General features: G+C 49.3%; 1 protein-coding gene across 2 annotated transcripts in view; it reads left to right on the forward strand.

The window, feature by feature from the left end:
* The window catches only part of GATB (glutamyl-tRNA amidotransferase subunit B), a 94,697-nt gene that overhangs the window by 25,464 nt on the left and 54,239 nt on the right, over positions 1 to 14,994 (forward strand). For both annotated transcript variants that reach the window (XM_055405476.2, XM_088827976.1), the window contains exons 3-5: positions 9,265 to 9,378; positions 11,667 to 11,865; positions 12,765 to 12,887. In XM_055405476.2, coding sequence (XP_055261451.2) covers positions 9,265 to 9,378; positions 11,667 to 11,865; positions 12,765 to 12,887 — 436 coding nt within the window. The remainder of the gene's footprint in view (positions 1 to 9,264; positions 9,379 to 11,666; positions 11,866 to 12,764; positions 12,888 to 14,994) is intronic.

Below are 14,994 nucleotides of genomic sequence, written 5' to 3' on the forward strand. Positions count from 1 at the left end.
CAAGGACAGTTGTTTTTTTTTTCCCCTAAATTCCTTTTGTTTAAATTAAAGCAGGGTTGATTTACAGTGCTGTGTGCATTTCTGCTGTGCAGCAATGTGAATCCATTATACATATATATACACACACACATACATAGTTACATATCTATATACATTTCTGTTTTCATAGTCTTCCACTGTGGTCTGTCACAGGATATTGAGTGTGGTTCCCTGTGCTATACAACAGGACCTTGTTGTTGATACATCTGTATACAGTCGTTTGCATCTGCTGATCCCAGACTCCCAGTCCTCTGCCCTTCGGCAGCCGCAGGTCTGTTCTTCATGTTTCTGTTTTGTAGCTAAGTTCACTGTCGTATTTTAGATTCCACTTGTAAGTGACATCATGTGGTATGTGCCCTCTTTCTGACTTATAGGATAAATCTCTAGATCCATGCATGTTGCTGAAGGACGGTGATTTTTTTAAAACGTGACTGCCATGTCTGCTTCATGCCCGCATACATCTCTTCTCCACAGACTGTCCTTAAATTTCAAAAGTAGCTGCTACCTTAGGAGACAGGAAGTCACAGATAGGCGGTAGGTAGCGATGAGACGGCAGTAAAAATGGACTCAATTATCTGGTGTGTAACTCTTCAACTTGTCAGAAGGTAGTTTCTTTCACTTAAGAATGGGAGCTTTTTCCAGCCACAGGCAAGCATACGATTTATCCAAGGAAATTTTGCCTCACAATAAAACAGAAAATAAAGTCATATAAACTTCCAGAGTTGTTAAGAAATATGGTCTCTATTCCTCTGCAGATAACACACTAATTATCACAAAAGGTGTTGGTTATCATTTAAGGGGGAAATATTATGTTGACATAATACATAATTTCAGCATCTGTTGTACCTTACTTTGGATTGTAAATCTAGACTAATGGGTCTGTGCAACTGTTTAGACCTTTCTTATTAGATTCCATTGTCTCTTGGAAAAGCTTGACTATGAAAGACTTAGTTGATTTGGGCATTTTGCATTTAATAACGCTTCCATTCTGAAACTAGGATTTACTAAAATGTCTCCCATATGTCGAGTGATTTTATTTAATTCACCGAGCAGCCCTGCAGAATACTGTCTTTTCCCCTCAGAGATGAGGAAGCTGGGGCTGAGGGAGGTCAGACGGGCAGTGCAGGGTGACACCGCTGCTGAGGAGGTTTCGGCTGAGTGGTGACGGCTCCGGCGAAGGTCTTTCTGACTCAGTTTTGTGCCACTTGTCAATCAGTCAGTGCCTTCTCAAGATGAGGTTAATTGCCAAACTAGTAACTGTTGGGAGTGTTGCGGGAGCAAGGATTGGAGCCCAGTTAACCTGCACACCCAGCCTTGTTTTTCACTGGCTGCCAAGCGTTCTCAAACCTTCCTCTCTAACCAAGTCTTCACCCCAGAGTGAGGCCCGAGGACCCCAGGCTGTGTCCCGTGAGAGGTCTTTTTCCCCTAGGCTGGAGGCAGCCCTGGAGTTTTCCTTTTTCCCACCAGTGCAGAGGTGAGTGTCGGGTCCTAGCACCCAGTGGTCCGAGGCACAGCAGGGAGAGAGTCCTCCAGTGTCAGAGGCCGGGCTGGTCGAGGCTGCCCTCCCCAGCCCCACTTGCTGGTGGTAAGGGTGGGCACCAGCCCGAGGCCACCTGATGGTGCCAGGGGGCAGAAGCTGGCGGAGAGTGGGATCCCAGGTGAGGAGAGCGGGCCTTCTGGCGCTTTGGACCCAGGAGGCATCCTTGCCCTCGATCCTGTCCAGTCCTGGGGAGCGGAATTGCTTCTGAGGGCAAGAGAGTGGAGAGGCGCCTTGGAGCTGAGGGGCCGACCTGTCAGACCACACCCCTCCTCCTTGAACAAGAATTGTTTCCTGTGATGGATATTTGATTTTTCCCCCCTTTTGTGAAAGAGGGATTTAAATAAAAGACAAATTGTAGCATTCTCTTTCTTCTTTTCCTGAGGCAACACCCATTAGGTGTAAAGAACATGTATGTTTATGTGGGTATATTTAGATAAATATTTAATATCTGCATAAAGCTGGTAACTCTTTTATTTTTGGCCATCCTGTGTGGCCTGTGGGATTTTCGTTTCCCATCCAGATGTTGAACCCAGGCCCTTGGCACTGGGAGCGATGAGTCCTAACCACTGGACTACAGAGGAATTCCCAAAGCTGGTATCTTTTGATGGTAAAAATCCACTTTAAAAAAAAAGAATTTCTTAGCAGTTTCGGCATGCTTAGTCGCGGGCCTTGAAGTGTTTGTGTTTGTTTTGGGTGATGACGGAAGAGCGCAGTGGTGAGGAGGAATGTGGGGGTGAGGTACTGGGGAGCAGCTTTCTCTCCCATAATGAGAATTTATCTGTGTGGGAACTTTCGCTCTGAATATGAATCAGAGAGAGTTCGTGCTTTGAGACAAATTTATGGTGAGCAGTAAAACAAAGACCCGTTTTAATGCCTTATTTTTACTTAGTAAATCTTAATTACTTTCTCTCTATAAATTAAAGCGTTTACTGTGCTGTATCTTAATCGTCCATCAGATCTGTCACATGTAACATTAATTTCATAGAATAATTGCCACTTGGGCTTTTCGTAAAACATCACCTCAGAGTCTTTGTTTGAATGCACCAGAGTCGCCAACTGAATTTTCAGTGAGTTACGCTAGTTTTGTCATGTTGCCTCAATTTTTTAAGGAGGTCCTGGTAGCCATTGGACTGACTTTGTGTATCATAGCGTCGTGGGCTCACCAGTTGAGGGTTAAGGAGGAAGGAGAGAGAAATGGTGTGAACTGCAGGCTGTTTTGAAGACTATGTAGTTTTACCCCTTTGAAGTGTATCACAGATATTTCCTGGCTTACTTCAGTGAGTAGATTTATTTGTGATTAGTGGGTTTTCCGGAGAAGGCAATGGCGAGCCACTCCAGTACTCTTGCCTAGAAAATCCCATGGATGGAGGAGCCTGGTAGGCTGCAGTCCGTGGGGTCGCTAAGGGTCGGACACGACTGAGTGACTTCACTTTCACTTTTCACTTACACACATTGGAGAAGGAAATGGCAACCCACTCCAGTGTTCTTGCTTGGAGAATCCCAGGGACGAGGGACCCTGGTGGGCTTCTGTCTATGGGGTCACACAGAGTCGGACACGACTGAAGTGACGCAGCAGCAGCAGCAGCAGCAGCAGCAGTGGGTTTTCACATAAATGTGCTAAAATCCTAGGGAATATTTTTATCGACTTAAGTAAGTTATGCAGTCTTTTTTGTTCCATTAATCTTCTTAGCCAATCCTTTCCTAATGGTTAATGTCACCTTAGAGTTCTGTCCAACCCACACTGAGTCATCACAGATGCTCCTTATACGTTAGTAACATTTCATAATTCTTGGCTCCCAGTATGTGAAAAGGGAGTCAACAAGATTTTCTTTTTTTGTTGTTGATTGGGCAGACTTGAGAGTGACATGTTTGATCAATTAGATATTTATCAAAAGAAAAAGACACAGAAGTGAATATAGCCATGGACGTGGCGCACTGTGTGGTCATGGCCCGCGTTCCTGAGAGCCTCAGTTCACCATTCCCCTTCTCTTTAGGGCATCATGGGTCTGGGGCATGCTGCTCCCACAGGCTGTTCTTCCTGGTGTCCCTCACGCCGCCCCTGCTAGCTGGCTTTTGACTGGTTAGGCGGGAGGCTTTGATGCAAGACTGGAGCTGGGAGGAAAGCAGCAGCAGAGTTTCTCCTTCCCTTTTCCCTCCGGCAGCACCTCTGGTATTGAAGGGGTCGTGTCCATGGCTCCTGGGAGACGGGTCCACCAGGTTTTCAGCGTCCTGTGGTGCCCTCCCCCTGGTGCCACTGACACTGCTCCCCGCCACCCCGGCCCTCCCTCCCTGGGGCATGAGTGTCTTCTTGCCGCTGAGACTCTTCTAGGTTGCCTCTTTGACATCCTAGCCCGTCTGTCATTTGTGTAATAAAGACTCTGCGTTAAATCTCATCTGTTCTACATACTGAGTGGTTTCTTTTTTCCTAACACATATTTTATAAAACAGTTTTGCTTTTATTTCCTAGCTTATGGAGTTTGGGATGTTGATAAAAGGGATGCTAAATTATTCATTACCTCAGTTAATGTTTAATCAGCTGGCATGGCGTTTAGATAATAGGGCAAAGAAGATAAAGTGACTTGACTGCCCTCAGGGAGCTCAGTCTGGCTGGGGAACCAGTGCTTTTCCAGAGGGCCTGGGACCTGAAAAGGAGGGATGCCTGTACAGGGGAGTCTTGCCAGGTGCCAGGATCTTACTCAAGTGGATGAGGAGGAAGGGTGTTCCCAGCAGCAGGGGCAGTTTGTGCAAAAGCATGTCACGTGTCTGGCTGTATGAGCATCTCTTGGGTTAGGGCTGAGCCAGAAAGGTGATCGGGGCTGAACCTCAGAGAGCCTTGAAGATTCCATCAAGCACTTGTTGGGGAGGTGGGAGAAGGGTTTTAACAGGTGAGTTTCGTGAACGGATTTATCCTTTAGAAGAATCAGTTGGTACAGAGGAGAGAGTCCAGAGCTAAGTGTGGAGGTGGAGAAACCTGGCCAGGTGATTAGTGCAGAAGTCTTGCTTGGAGGGGAGCATGTTTGAATGGAAACCTGAATTAAATCGGAGGCCTTAGGAGGAGGGAAATAATCAAGACATACTAAAAAGTAGGATGTGAATTACTTGATCGTTTATTTTAGGTGTGTTGGGAGTTGTGGTTAAAAGAATGATCGTTATACTCACAGGTCAGGAAATGTTTGGTTAGGCTAAGTAAGTCTTGAAACTGGGAGCCTGCTTCTCACATAGGGGTCACAGCCTGTCCTTGGAAGTCTCATGATGTTTCTGCTGCCTTCTGTGCTGGATGTATTATAAATTGCACGCAAGTTATGATTGCAGCTCTACTTGTTTTGCAAACAAGTGGAACAAGTGATAATCCTTTTAAAAGCCATTCAGTGTCTGCTCAGCCTGTACCCTTTTCCTGGCTGTGAGGTGCCCCTTCTCTGTCTTCTGGACGTGACATATGTCGACTGTCTCATCTCCTCTGTCCACCTCTCATGGGTTTCTTAACTTCCAGTTAAAGAATCAGCTTTTCGCTTACGTGATAAGTCGTTTCATGTGTACTTGTGTCTGAAGATTTTGAAAGTCCAGTGATGACACATCCCCTGCTGCTTGAGGACAGCTCTAGGTCCATGCCCTCTCCAGCCACCACGTGCCAGAGCCACTATGTAACACACATGTGTACGGAGCGCTTTACAAAATTCAGAGAACACAGTGCTCACCTTTTGTGAGTTAGATATCTGAAAACAGGCCTGTGCACGTAGGAACTGGCAGGAAGAAAATCGCTAGAAACAGTATCTACCTCTCTAGAAGGGTGTGGTTTGAGCTGCTGCTAGAGAATTATGGCTCCATGTTAGTGGGCGTGAGCGCCAGCACTCGTGCACCTCATTCTTTGAAGATTCACGGTGAGAGTGGAGCTGAGAGTCTGGGTTCTGGGATCTGATGTCCTGCTACTTAGTCACCCAGGGCGAGTTACTGAGTCTCTGTTCTTTCCTTTGTTATCTGTAAGATGACCATCATGATGGTACCTGCCCTAGGACTGCCGAGGGGAGTGACTGGCATGCGCGTGTGGTGTGCCCAGCCCACCTCCTGACACAGAGAGTGTGCAGTTAGAACTTGCCATCGGTGGTTCCCGAAGCCAGAGTGAGGTGTGCTCAGGCTCCATGGAGAGAGCTGTGCTCTGTGAGTGCCAAGGAGCATGGGTTTCCTTCACCAGGGAAGCCGCTGTGGTTACCCGTGAGCCCTTCTGTAGTCACTTGATGTGAATTGCAAAGAAAATTCTGGAACTTACACCTTCAGGACACGTTCGTCTTCAGAGTTTTTTCATCCCTCTTTGGTCTTGTCACATGTGATTGGGTGTCACTTCAGGGCACTTCCAGAAATGCGTCTGAAGGCCAGTGGGTGGAGGTAACAGCCTGGAGGAGACGGAGGCGCCACGGCCTCTCTGAGACCCGCCCTGGGTGCCCGTCCCTCCCTCTGCCCTGGAGCTCAGCTCCCTGAGCACCACCGCCTTTCATTCTCTGTGGGGCTCCAGGTCCACGGGGAAACAGGCAGTGCCCATTCTCGTGGAGCTTAGTTCAGGGGCAATGCATGTACACACGTCTGACCCACCGTGATGCAAGCACAGATGGAAGCTTGTGCAAGGTCAGCAAGGCACACGGGAAGAAGAGTAAGGAGAGTTGCCCAGAGTTGGTGACATCTCCATAGATTGTGAATAAGGATAGGGCAGGTCAGCAGTCAGCACTGTCTGTATAGGAGAACTGGACCAGGGAGCCGGGGGCGGGGTGTGTGAGAGAGAGAGAGGAGATGGAACTGGAGACGGAGGCCTGTGTGTGTGTGAGAGTGAGTGTGAGATAGGAGATGGAATTGAAGGTGGAGCCCAGAGCTAGACCATGGAGCGGAGGACGTGTGTGTGTGTGTGTGTGTGAGTGTGAGATAGGAGATGGAATTGAAGGCGGAGCCCAGAGCTAGACCATGGAGCGGAGGACGTGTGTGTGTGTGTGTGTGTGTGTGTGAGTGTGAGATAGGAGATGGAATTGAAGGCGGAGCCCAGAGCTAGACCATGGAGCGGAGGACGTGTGTGTGTGTGTGTGTGTGTGTGTGTGTGTGTGTCTGTCTGTCTGTCTGTCTGTCTGTCTGTGTGTGAGATAGGAGATGGAATTGAAGGTGGAGGCCAGCGCTAGACCATGGAGAGGAGGACGTGTGTGTGTGTGTGTGTCTGTCTGTCTGTCTGTCTGTGTGTGTGTGAGATAGGAGATGGAATTGAAGGTGGAGCCCAGAGCTAGACCATGGAGCGGAGGACGTGTGTGTGTGTGTGTGTGTGTGTCTGTCTGTCTGTCTGTCTGTGTGTGTGTGAGATAGGAGATGGAATTGAAGGTGGAGGCCAGCGCTAGACCATGGCAGAGGCTGGCCTTTACCGTGTGTGTGTGTGTGAGTGAGTGTGAGATAGGAGATGGAATTGAAGGTGGAGGCCAGCGCTAGACCATGGCAGAGGCTGGCCTTTCCCGTGTGGACATGGCTGTCGCCAAGTGGCTTTAGGCCACAGGATGCTGTAGGATTTGAGCCTTCGTCAGGACCGTGCTCACGGGGATATGCACTTGCAGAGGGTGGAGGCCGTGCCGCAGGCTCACGTCGCTGTGCACGTTCCTTGGGCCAGCGGCAGGGTCCTGTGTTGCTCGGCGCCCCTCAAGCCCATGCTGTCTGTATAGACGTTGAAGACACTGTCTGAAATAAGGACAGCCCCAGGCGAATTTCCCACTTCTGCAGCCTCTCCTCAGAGCATGCTGACCTGGACCTCCATCTGTCACAAGCAGCTTGACTAGGATTGTAATCAATTCTTTTTTCTTGGCATTCTTTTAACTGGCTCTCTCTGTTTACTGGCCCCTCTGTGCAACTGCAGTGTGGCGATGATGGATGCTTATAATCCTGACCCTGAAGTGCTCCAAGCATTCTAAATCATCAAAAAAAGATTAAAGTGTATTCAATATTGCTGTAATGTTTATGTGTTTTACCGCATTCTCATCCTTTGGAAATTGATGATGGTTGATCAAGTGCCCAGGTCCTCGTGCGGCACGGGGAGAGTGAGTCTGTGACCTCCCACGGCTCTCCACTCCCCCACAGCACCAGGCACGGCGTGTTTACTAGCCACACACGCTCAGAAAGAAGCACGCAAAACAGACCTTGGTGCTCTCCAGGCCTAGAAAGAGGGAACAGGTTGGTCCCAAAGGGGCAGACTGGGCAGAGAGGAGAGAGGAAGCGGTGGTTAGAGGAGAGTGGGGTGGAAAAGCAAGAACTGACAGGCAGCCAGTCCCGCAGTCTCCAGGCACGCCCACGCTGCTGCCCAGCCCCAGAGGGGTGAGCCTCGGGGCAGGACCCCAGCTTCAGGTTCTCGTGCACATTGGCCCAGATCAGATCTGCAGGCTTGAATTTGGCATGATTCTCCACCAGCTCTGTTTGTATTGTGGTAACAACTGTTCAGTAAAACACCAAACATTAGCAAGTGAAAACATCAATAATTAGAGCATCCTGTGTCTCCCCACCCCAGCACCCCAGCACACACTTCTTTTCATGAAAACCATTATTACTGCAGAGCTGACAATATTACTTGGCCCAAAATGAAGAGCTCTAAATAGAAGCTATGAGACGGCTCCATTTTGTAACCTGGCTTCCAAATCCAGGCCTGGGAGGATGTTTTTAGGAGGGAGGTTTGCTATTGGCTTTTTCTTTGGGGGAGCTGAGGGGGGTTGTATGTTGCAGCAAGTAGAGATACCGCTCACCTTTTCTTACACAGGTTTGCATTTAGACTCTGCCTGTCTGATCAGCAAGTCCCACCCGTGTCCGGGTGCCTGGTCCCTGCATCATGGGGATTCTGTCTGTCACCCTCTGGGCTCGGGCATATGTGGACTCGAGTTAGCTTTATCGTTTGCCTGCTCTGAGGTCTGGGCGAGTCTCTTGGTCTTTCTGGGTCTTTATTCTTTTTCTGATATGTTGGAATGGTACAAATTCCTTCTTTACAGGGTTGCCATGAGGTTGAAATAAAATGGTGATTGTGAAAAACCTTAACCAGAAAGCTCTACATGGATAAAAACATACTAAATGCACTAAAGAACCTCATAAATATTCTAATGAAAAATAGAAACATATTGCAAGAGCAAACACAGTCCTCAAAACTTCACCTGAAGCAGAGGGGGGAAACGGAGCTGTTTATTGAATTCCTGCCCTAGAGAGGCTATGATTGTAGCCAGCTGTGACTGTCCACTCTGCATGGGAGACGTCAGCCCTCTCTCTCTCCCTGAGATGGGGAACTGTGGCTTCCAGGCCTGCAGCTGTACAGACACACAGCGCAAGAGTGAGAGCCTGTCTGACTCCACATCTCAAAAAGGTTTCTCCTAATCTCTAGCTGTCCACCTTATTCCACCTACCCACCCAGAGTTCCGAAAGCTGTTTCCTTCCTTTGGGGCTGGAAAATTTGCTAGCTTGGTCTTTTGCTCCTGAAAGCTGGACAGGGTGGGATCCAAAAGGAGGTCAGGAGCCCCGGGGGCAGCAGGTGAAAGGGAAGCGTGCCCAGCCCCCGCTTCTGAGTTGACTTGTGAGATGAGCTGCCCACAGGAAGAACCAGAGCTCATGCCTGTCGAAGGGTGAGATCACAAGTCCAGGGAGAATGTCCACAGGGAGGCATATTTGTTCAGACGGTGGGTGTCCTGTCCCCGCAGGTCCTCAACAGACGGTGTGTGGAAGCGGCCGTGATGACCGGCCTGGCCCTGGACTGTCACATCAACAGGAAGTCCTTGTTTGACCGGAAGCACTACTTCTATGCAGACCTCCCTGTGAGTACACTCTGCCTGTGTGTCCATCCCGCTACCCAGAGCCAGGACTTGGCTATGGGGGTTGGGGGGGGGGGGGTTGCTGCATGCTTCCTTGGCCAGAGCTCAGTCCAGCCCTGCGGGGGGCCCTGCCTGCCTGATGGACCAGAGCGGACGCCGGGTCCTGATTGCTGCTCCGACCAGGAGCCTCGTGCTGCTGGGGGCTCGTTCGTAATTGACCATAGACGGGAGGCAGCCTGTGTTCTCAGGCTCAGCCCAGCTGTGGGGTTTGGTGCTAATGGGCAGTTAGGACAGAAGCCACCTCCGTGCAGCGGTCAATGCATCCTGTGGCTCGGAAGACAGGGAGGGCATCCCTCTGTCAAGTTGGGTTTCCCAGTAATAGGACCATCTCCTCTGCAGACATGCCTGCCATCCCCAAGGACCACGTAAGTGGACAGTAGTAAGCGGAAACATGAACCAGAAGCCTGGATGGATGACAGTAATTGGCAAAGCAGTAAACCCGACATTAACCTGCCTTTTCCTTAAAATTAGAAAGTTTCTTTTCTTATGAGAAAAGCCAGTGTGAACTGGAGCCAATTTTTCATAGTATTGAACTGAATCAAAACTTTAATGTTGAGTGGGTTTCCCAAATGATGTTTGATTTGCTCTGAGCCTCTGATGGTGAGTGTGGCCCTGCTTGAGGTTTAGGCAGTCAGCAATGTTGATACTGTTTCACATTATTCTCCTAGAGCTGAAGATGGGGGTGAGCTGCTTTCAGCAGGTGCAGGCAGGAGTGGAATTAAATAAAAAGTACAACGGGAACCTGAATTCTCTAGTTGCTACTGTTTTTCCCCTCTGACTGCCAGCTTTTTAGCAAATTCCACTGCTAGGTAAGGAAGAAAGAATTAAACTGCCTTTATTCATCTTTTAAGAGCGATCACTAGTTTGGTTAAGGTGGGAGATGTAGCAGTAAGCAACTGAAAAATGAGATGCTTTATTTTTTCTGGCTTTCTGATCTTTCTGGCCCAGGTAGCTCATGTAATCTGGAGTTAGTGTTGCCGAATACTACACAGGACATGCTTATACTAAAAAAGTGTTTGTTTTTGTCTACACAGTTTATTCATATTACTACAGTTTCACTGAGCAGCTGTAATTTAGTTGGCAACCACACCCAGAGTTCAATTTTTACAGATTAAGACTTCCTGTCTCAGCACAGAAAACAAGGTGGCCTAATGCAGTGGTTCTCAAAGTGTGTTCCCCAGGCCACTAGCATCAGGGTCTCCTAGGAACATGTCAGAAATACAGATTCCCAGGCACCACCCCAGACCTGCAGAGTCAGAAACACTTCAGGTGGGGCCAGAAGATCTGTGTTTTGCCCACCCTGCTAGGTGATTCCGATACAGCTTAAGCTTGAACAGTTACTGGCCAGGAACACAGACTCTGGCGCCAGGTCACCCGAGTTAAGATCCTAATGTCGATGCTTACTGGCTTTGTGGCTTCAGCCACGGGTCCCTAGTCTCTCCGTGCCCTGTGCTTCGTTCCTGGGGCTGTCCTGAGAATTAAATGGTGTGAAGCGCCGAGAACAGTGGCAGGGGTGCTGCGTCAGCGTCATCCTGTTCTTCGCTGTGTCCCACCTGCCCTCTGTTAGAGTGCGTGCATCTGAAGGGAGTCCTTCCTGCCCGCAAAGAAGGTGGTGAGCGAGCGCCGGCAACCTCCGCCAGTGTTTCATTAGTACTCCATGCTTCCCTTCAGTGGGGCGTGAGTGTCACTGCATTTTCTGGCTCGAGGAACAAGGGAAGTCGGATCAGGGAGGGCATCTGACATGATCGGTTAGCTCAAAGAGCAGGAACAAAACCAGCCTCATGGTGCTGGCAGCTGCTGTCGGCTGCGCTGAGACATGATGGCAGGGTGCTTAGCCAGCACTCCCCGTAAGAGGGTCTGTCAGGAGCCCAGTAAGCAGATGCAGGGCTGAGCTAATGAACTAAGTGGAAGCAACATGTTCTCTTCTCAGAGGCTGCAGACAGAGAGATGATTGTTAGTCCCCAGAATGGTACTCCGCAGGGAAGAGCGAGGATCTGTGTGGTTTACTGCTTCATTATTGGGGGCGTGGGGATGGGGAACTCAGAGAACTCAGAAGAGGCCAGGCTAGATTATGGCCGCAGGGCATAGACTAATTTTTCGTCTCATTTCCCTTTTTTTGTCGTTGTTGTGTCTTTAAGTAAGCTTGTAGCCTCAGGACATTAAAAGGAGTGCTCAACTGGTTCCCAGCTTTGACTTACAGACTAGTGACTCTGGCCCCCATTTGCGTGCAGGCAGGCTACCAGATTACCCAGCAGAGGCTACCGATCGCTGTGAACGGGAGCTTGGCGTACAGCGTCTGTGTAGGGAGGAAGCCAAGTCGGATGGTTACCAGGACTGTGAGGGTGAAGCAGATCCAGCTGGAGCAGGACAGCGGCAAAAGCCTGCACGACGACCTGCGGTCCCAGACGCTCATTGACCTGAACAGGGCAGGTAGGTAGGAGACTCTCCATCTTCCTTCCTGCCACCGCCCTTCTCCTCCAGGGTTTTCCCTAGCCAGGTGAGGAAGCAGGCCCCGGAGGTCGACAGATGGGTAAGAATATCAACATTGGTGTTGGCAGAGCTGATTAGCGAGCCAGGTGGGGACTGTGGTTTCTATGGACTGCTGCTGCTGCTGCTGCTGCGTCACTTCAGTCACGTCCGACTTTGTGCGACCCCATAGACGGAAGCCCACCAGGCTCCCCCTTCCCTGGATTCTGCAGGCAAGAACACTGGAGTGGGTTGCCATTTCCTTCTCCAATGTGTGAAAGTGAAAAATGAAAGTGAAGTCGCTCAGTCGTGTCCGACCCTTAGCGACCCCACGGACTGCAGCCCACCAGGCTCCTCCATCAATGGGGTTTTCTAGGCAAGAGTACTGGAGTGGCTGGCCATTGCCTTCTCCGGGACTGCCTTCTAACCCATGCCTAAAATGAGATCGACATCACCACCTAGTCATGGACCAAGCAGCTTGGTATTGGAAGCAGACATTAAAAGAACCGAAGTTGAAAATTCTAAAGTGAGGGTGAAGAGAAGTGAGTCGGAGCCCATCAGTGATGTGTGTGTGCTCAGTCGCTCAGTGCCCAACTCTGCAGCCTCACAGACTGACCTGCCAGGCTCCTCTGTCCATGGAGTTCTCTAGGCACGAATCCTAGAGTGGGTATCCAGGGGATTTTCCTGACCCTGGGATCAAACCTGTGTCTCTTACGTCTCCTGCATTGCAGGCAGATGCTGTACCACTGAGCCACTCGGGAAGCCCGTCAGTGGCGCAGGGTTTTCCTAAAACTCTAGCCTGATTTGCCTGGGAACCGAAACTAGAAAGGTCCAGTCAGGCTGACTCTGTCTGTCTTTGGTAGGGATCGGCCTTCTGGAACTGGTCTTGGAGCCCGACATGTCCTGTGGAGAAGAGGCGGCCACAGCTGTCAGGGAGCTGCAGCTGATTCTTCAGGCCTTGGGGACCAGCCAGGCGAACATGGCAGGTAAAAGCCACAGAAGAAGCTCGCTGCTCCCCACTTCGCCCTCTCTGCTCCTGCGCTCTCTTCTCACTGGAGTGTAGTCCTCTACATCAGCTGTAGTGGGATTATTTGTATCCTTTCTCAACCTTTTCTACCTCGGTGTTTTCTCCCTCTTAGAATTTCCCGTGGATTCTTTCCTGAGCCCCTGACCGAAAATAAACACACAAACAGCAGCCCTACAAGAGGCAGCTGAGCCCCCGAGTGTGAGATTAGAAGTTGAGGGACCAGAGGCATCCTCCTGCTTCTTGCATCAGGATGGTGTGAGAATTAATAAAATAATGTGTTTGAACAGCTTCATCAGCCTCAGAGAGAAGACAGCGTGTTTATCCAGAGTAGCTCTTAGCTTGTGAGTTCTGTGTGGACAGTGCTTAATTGCTAGTTAATGCCTTTCCTTTGGGTCTTTTTCTTTTCTGCCTTTTATACAAAGTTTTTCATCCAGGTAAAACTGAAGCCAAATTGTATCAATTGCAAACCAAGGCTATGGTTTCACAAAACTTTAACTTTGAGATAAAGTTAAATGCATTTATAATTTAAATTATATTTCTTAGATATGTGCAATAGAAATGTAATAGGGAGTTAAACAGGAGAAACAGTGTGCAAATTTGGGATCAAGGAAACTATCCATTTTAAGTGTTCGCCAGTTGGATGTGAAGATCATGAGTTTGGGTCCGTTTCTTTATTGCCCCTTCTTAGCATTGCTCTGCCCATCCTTGTTTCCCCATGCTCGTCTCTTCTGTGATTTCCCCCTATTTTCTGTCCCCACTCCCAGAGCGCTCCCTGCCCGGGTAGAGAAAGGGTGCAAGCTCCTCATCTGCAGTGGGTTAATGCAGTGCTCTGTGCGTGGCTGTGTTAGTCTAGATGTTTCAGAAATAAATAGAATGTGTGTGTGTGAGAGAGAGAGATAAAGAGATTATAAGGAATTAGCTCATGTGATCGTGGAGGCTGAGATGTCATAAGATCTGCAGTCAGCAAGCAGCAGGAGAGCCAATAGTATTATAGTTCCAGCCTGAGAATCAGGACAACCAAGGGCGTAAGTTCCAATCTGAGCCAGAGTCCAAGGCAAGACTGGTACCACAGCTCCAAGGCAGTCAAGCACAGACAGCAGATTTCCCCTGATGCTGAAAACTCAGCCTCTGCACCAGTGCTAGATCAGATCTCAGAGAAAGAGTTTTGGATGAGATAGAAAAGAAGAGCTTGATTTTTTTTCTTTTTTGCCAGGCAAACAGGTGAAACCATGTAATTCACACTGGGACTTGTGCCCACAACCTGGCCATAACCCTGACTGGGACTTGAACCCACGCAGCCAGGGACTCAAAATCTGGCAAAACCCCACAGTGTTCCAACTAAGATCACACACCTTGTTTTAGGACTTAATGAAGGTTAGCTGTTCTTAGTTGCTCAATCATGTCTGACTCTTCGTGACCCCATGGACTGTAGCCTGCCAGGCTCCTCTGTCCATGGGGATTCTCCAGGCAAGAATACTGGAGCAGGTTGCCATTTCCTCTTCCAGGGGATCTTCCCAACCCAGGGTTTGAATCCAGTTCTCCCACACTGCAGGCGGATTCTTTACCATCTGAGCCACCAGGAAAGCCAAATGAAGATTAAGGTTTAGGTTCTTGATGTCTCATTGCAGAAAGAATTCCGTGAGAGATAAAGTGATAGGTAAGAAGTGGATTTATTTAGAGAGACACACACTCCACAGACAGGCAGTGGACCATCTCATGAGGTGAGAGGGGCCTGGAAATATGGTATAGTTAGCTTTTATGAGCTGGGTAATTTAATAGGCTATTGACTGGGAGGATTATTCCAGCTGTTTTAGGGAAGGGATGGAGGTTTCCAGAAACTGGGGCCCCACTCACCTTTTGGTCTCTGATGGTCAGCCTGGGAACTGTCCTGGCACCTGTGCTGGTGTAATCTAGTTTGCTGTTGGTTTCTGACGGTCAGCCTGAGAGCTGCCCTAGTACCTGCGGTGGTGTACTCTAGCTTGCTCATGTGTTACAGTGAGCATACACTGAGGCCCACAGTCTAGTGGAAGTCAGCTTGTCCACCATCTTGGACCTACTTGGTTGTG

This window comes from Moschus berezovskii, chromosome 19 (genome assembly GCF_049115385.1).
Source record: "Moschus berezovskii isolate FMDL1 chromosome 19, NW_MosBer_1.0, whole genome shotgun sequence".
In the NCBI taxonomy this organism is placed as follows: Eukaryota; Metazoa; Chordata; class Mammalia; order Artiodactyla; family Moschidae; genus Moschus; species Moschus berezovskii.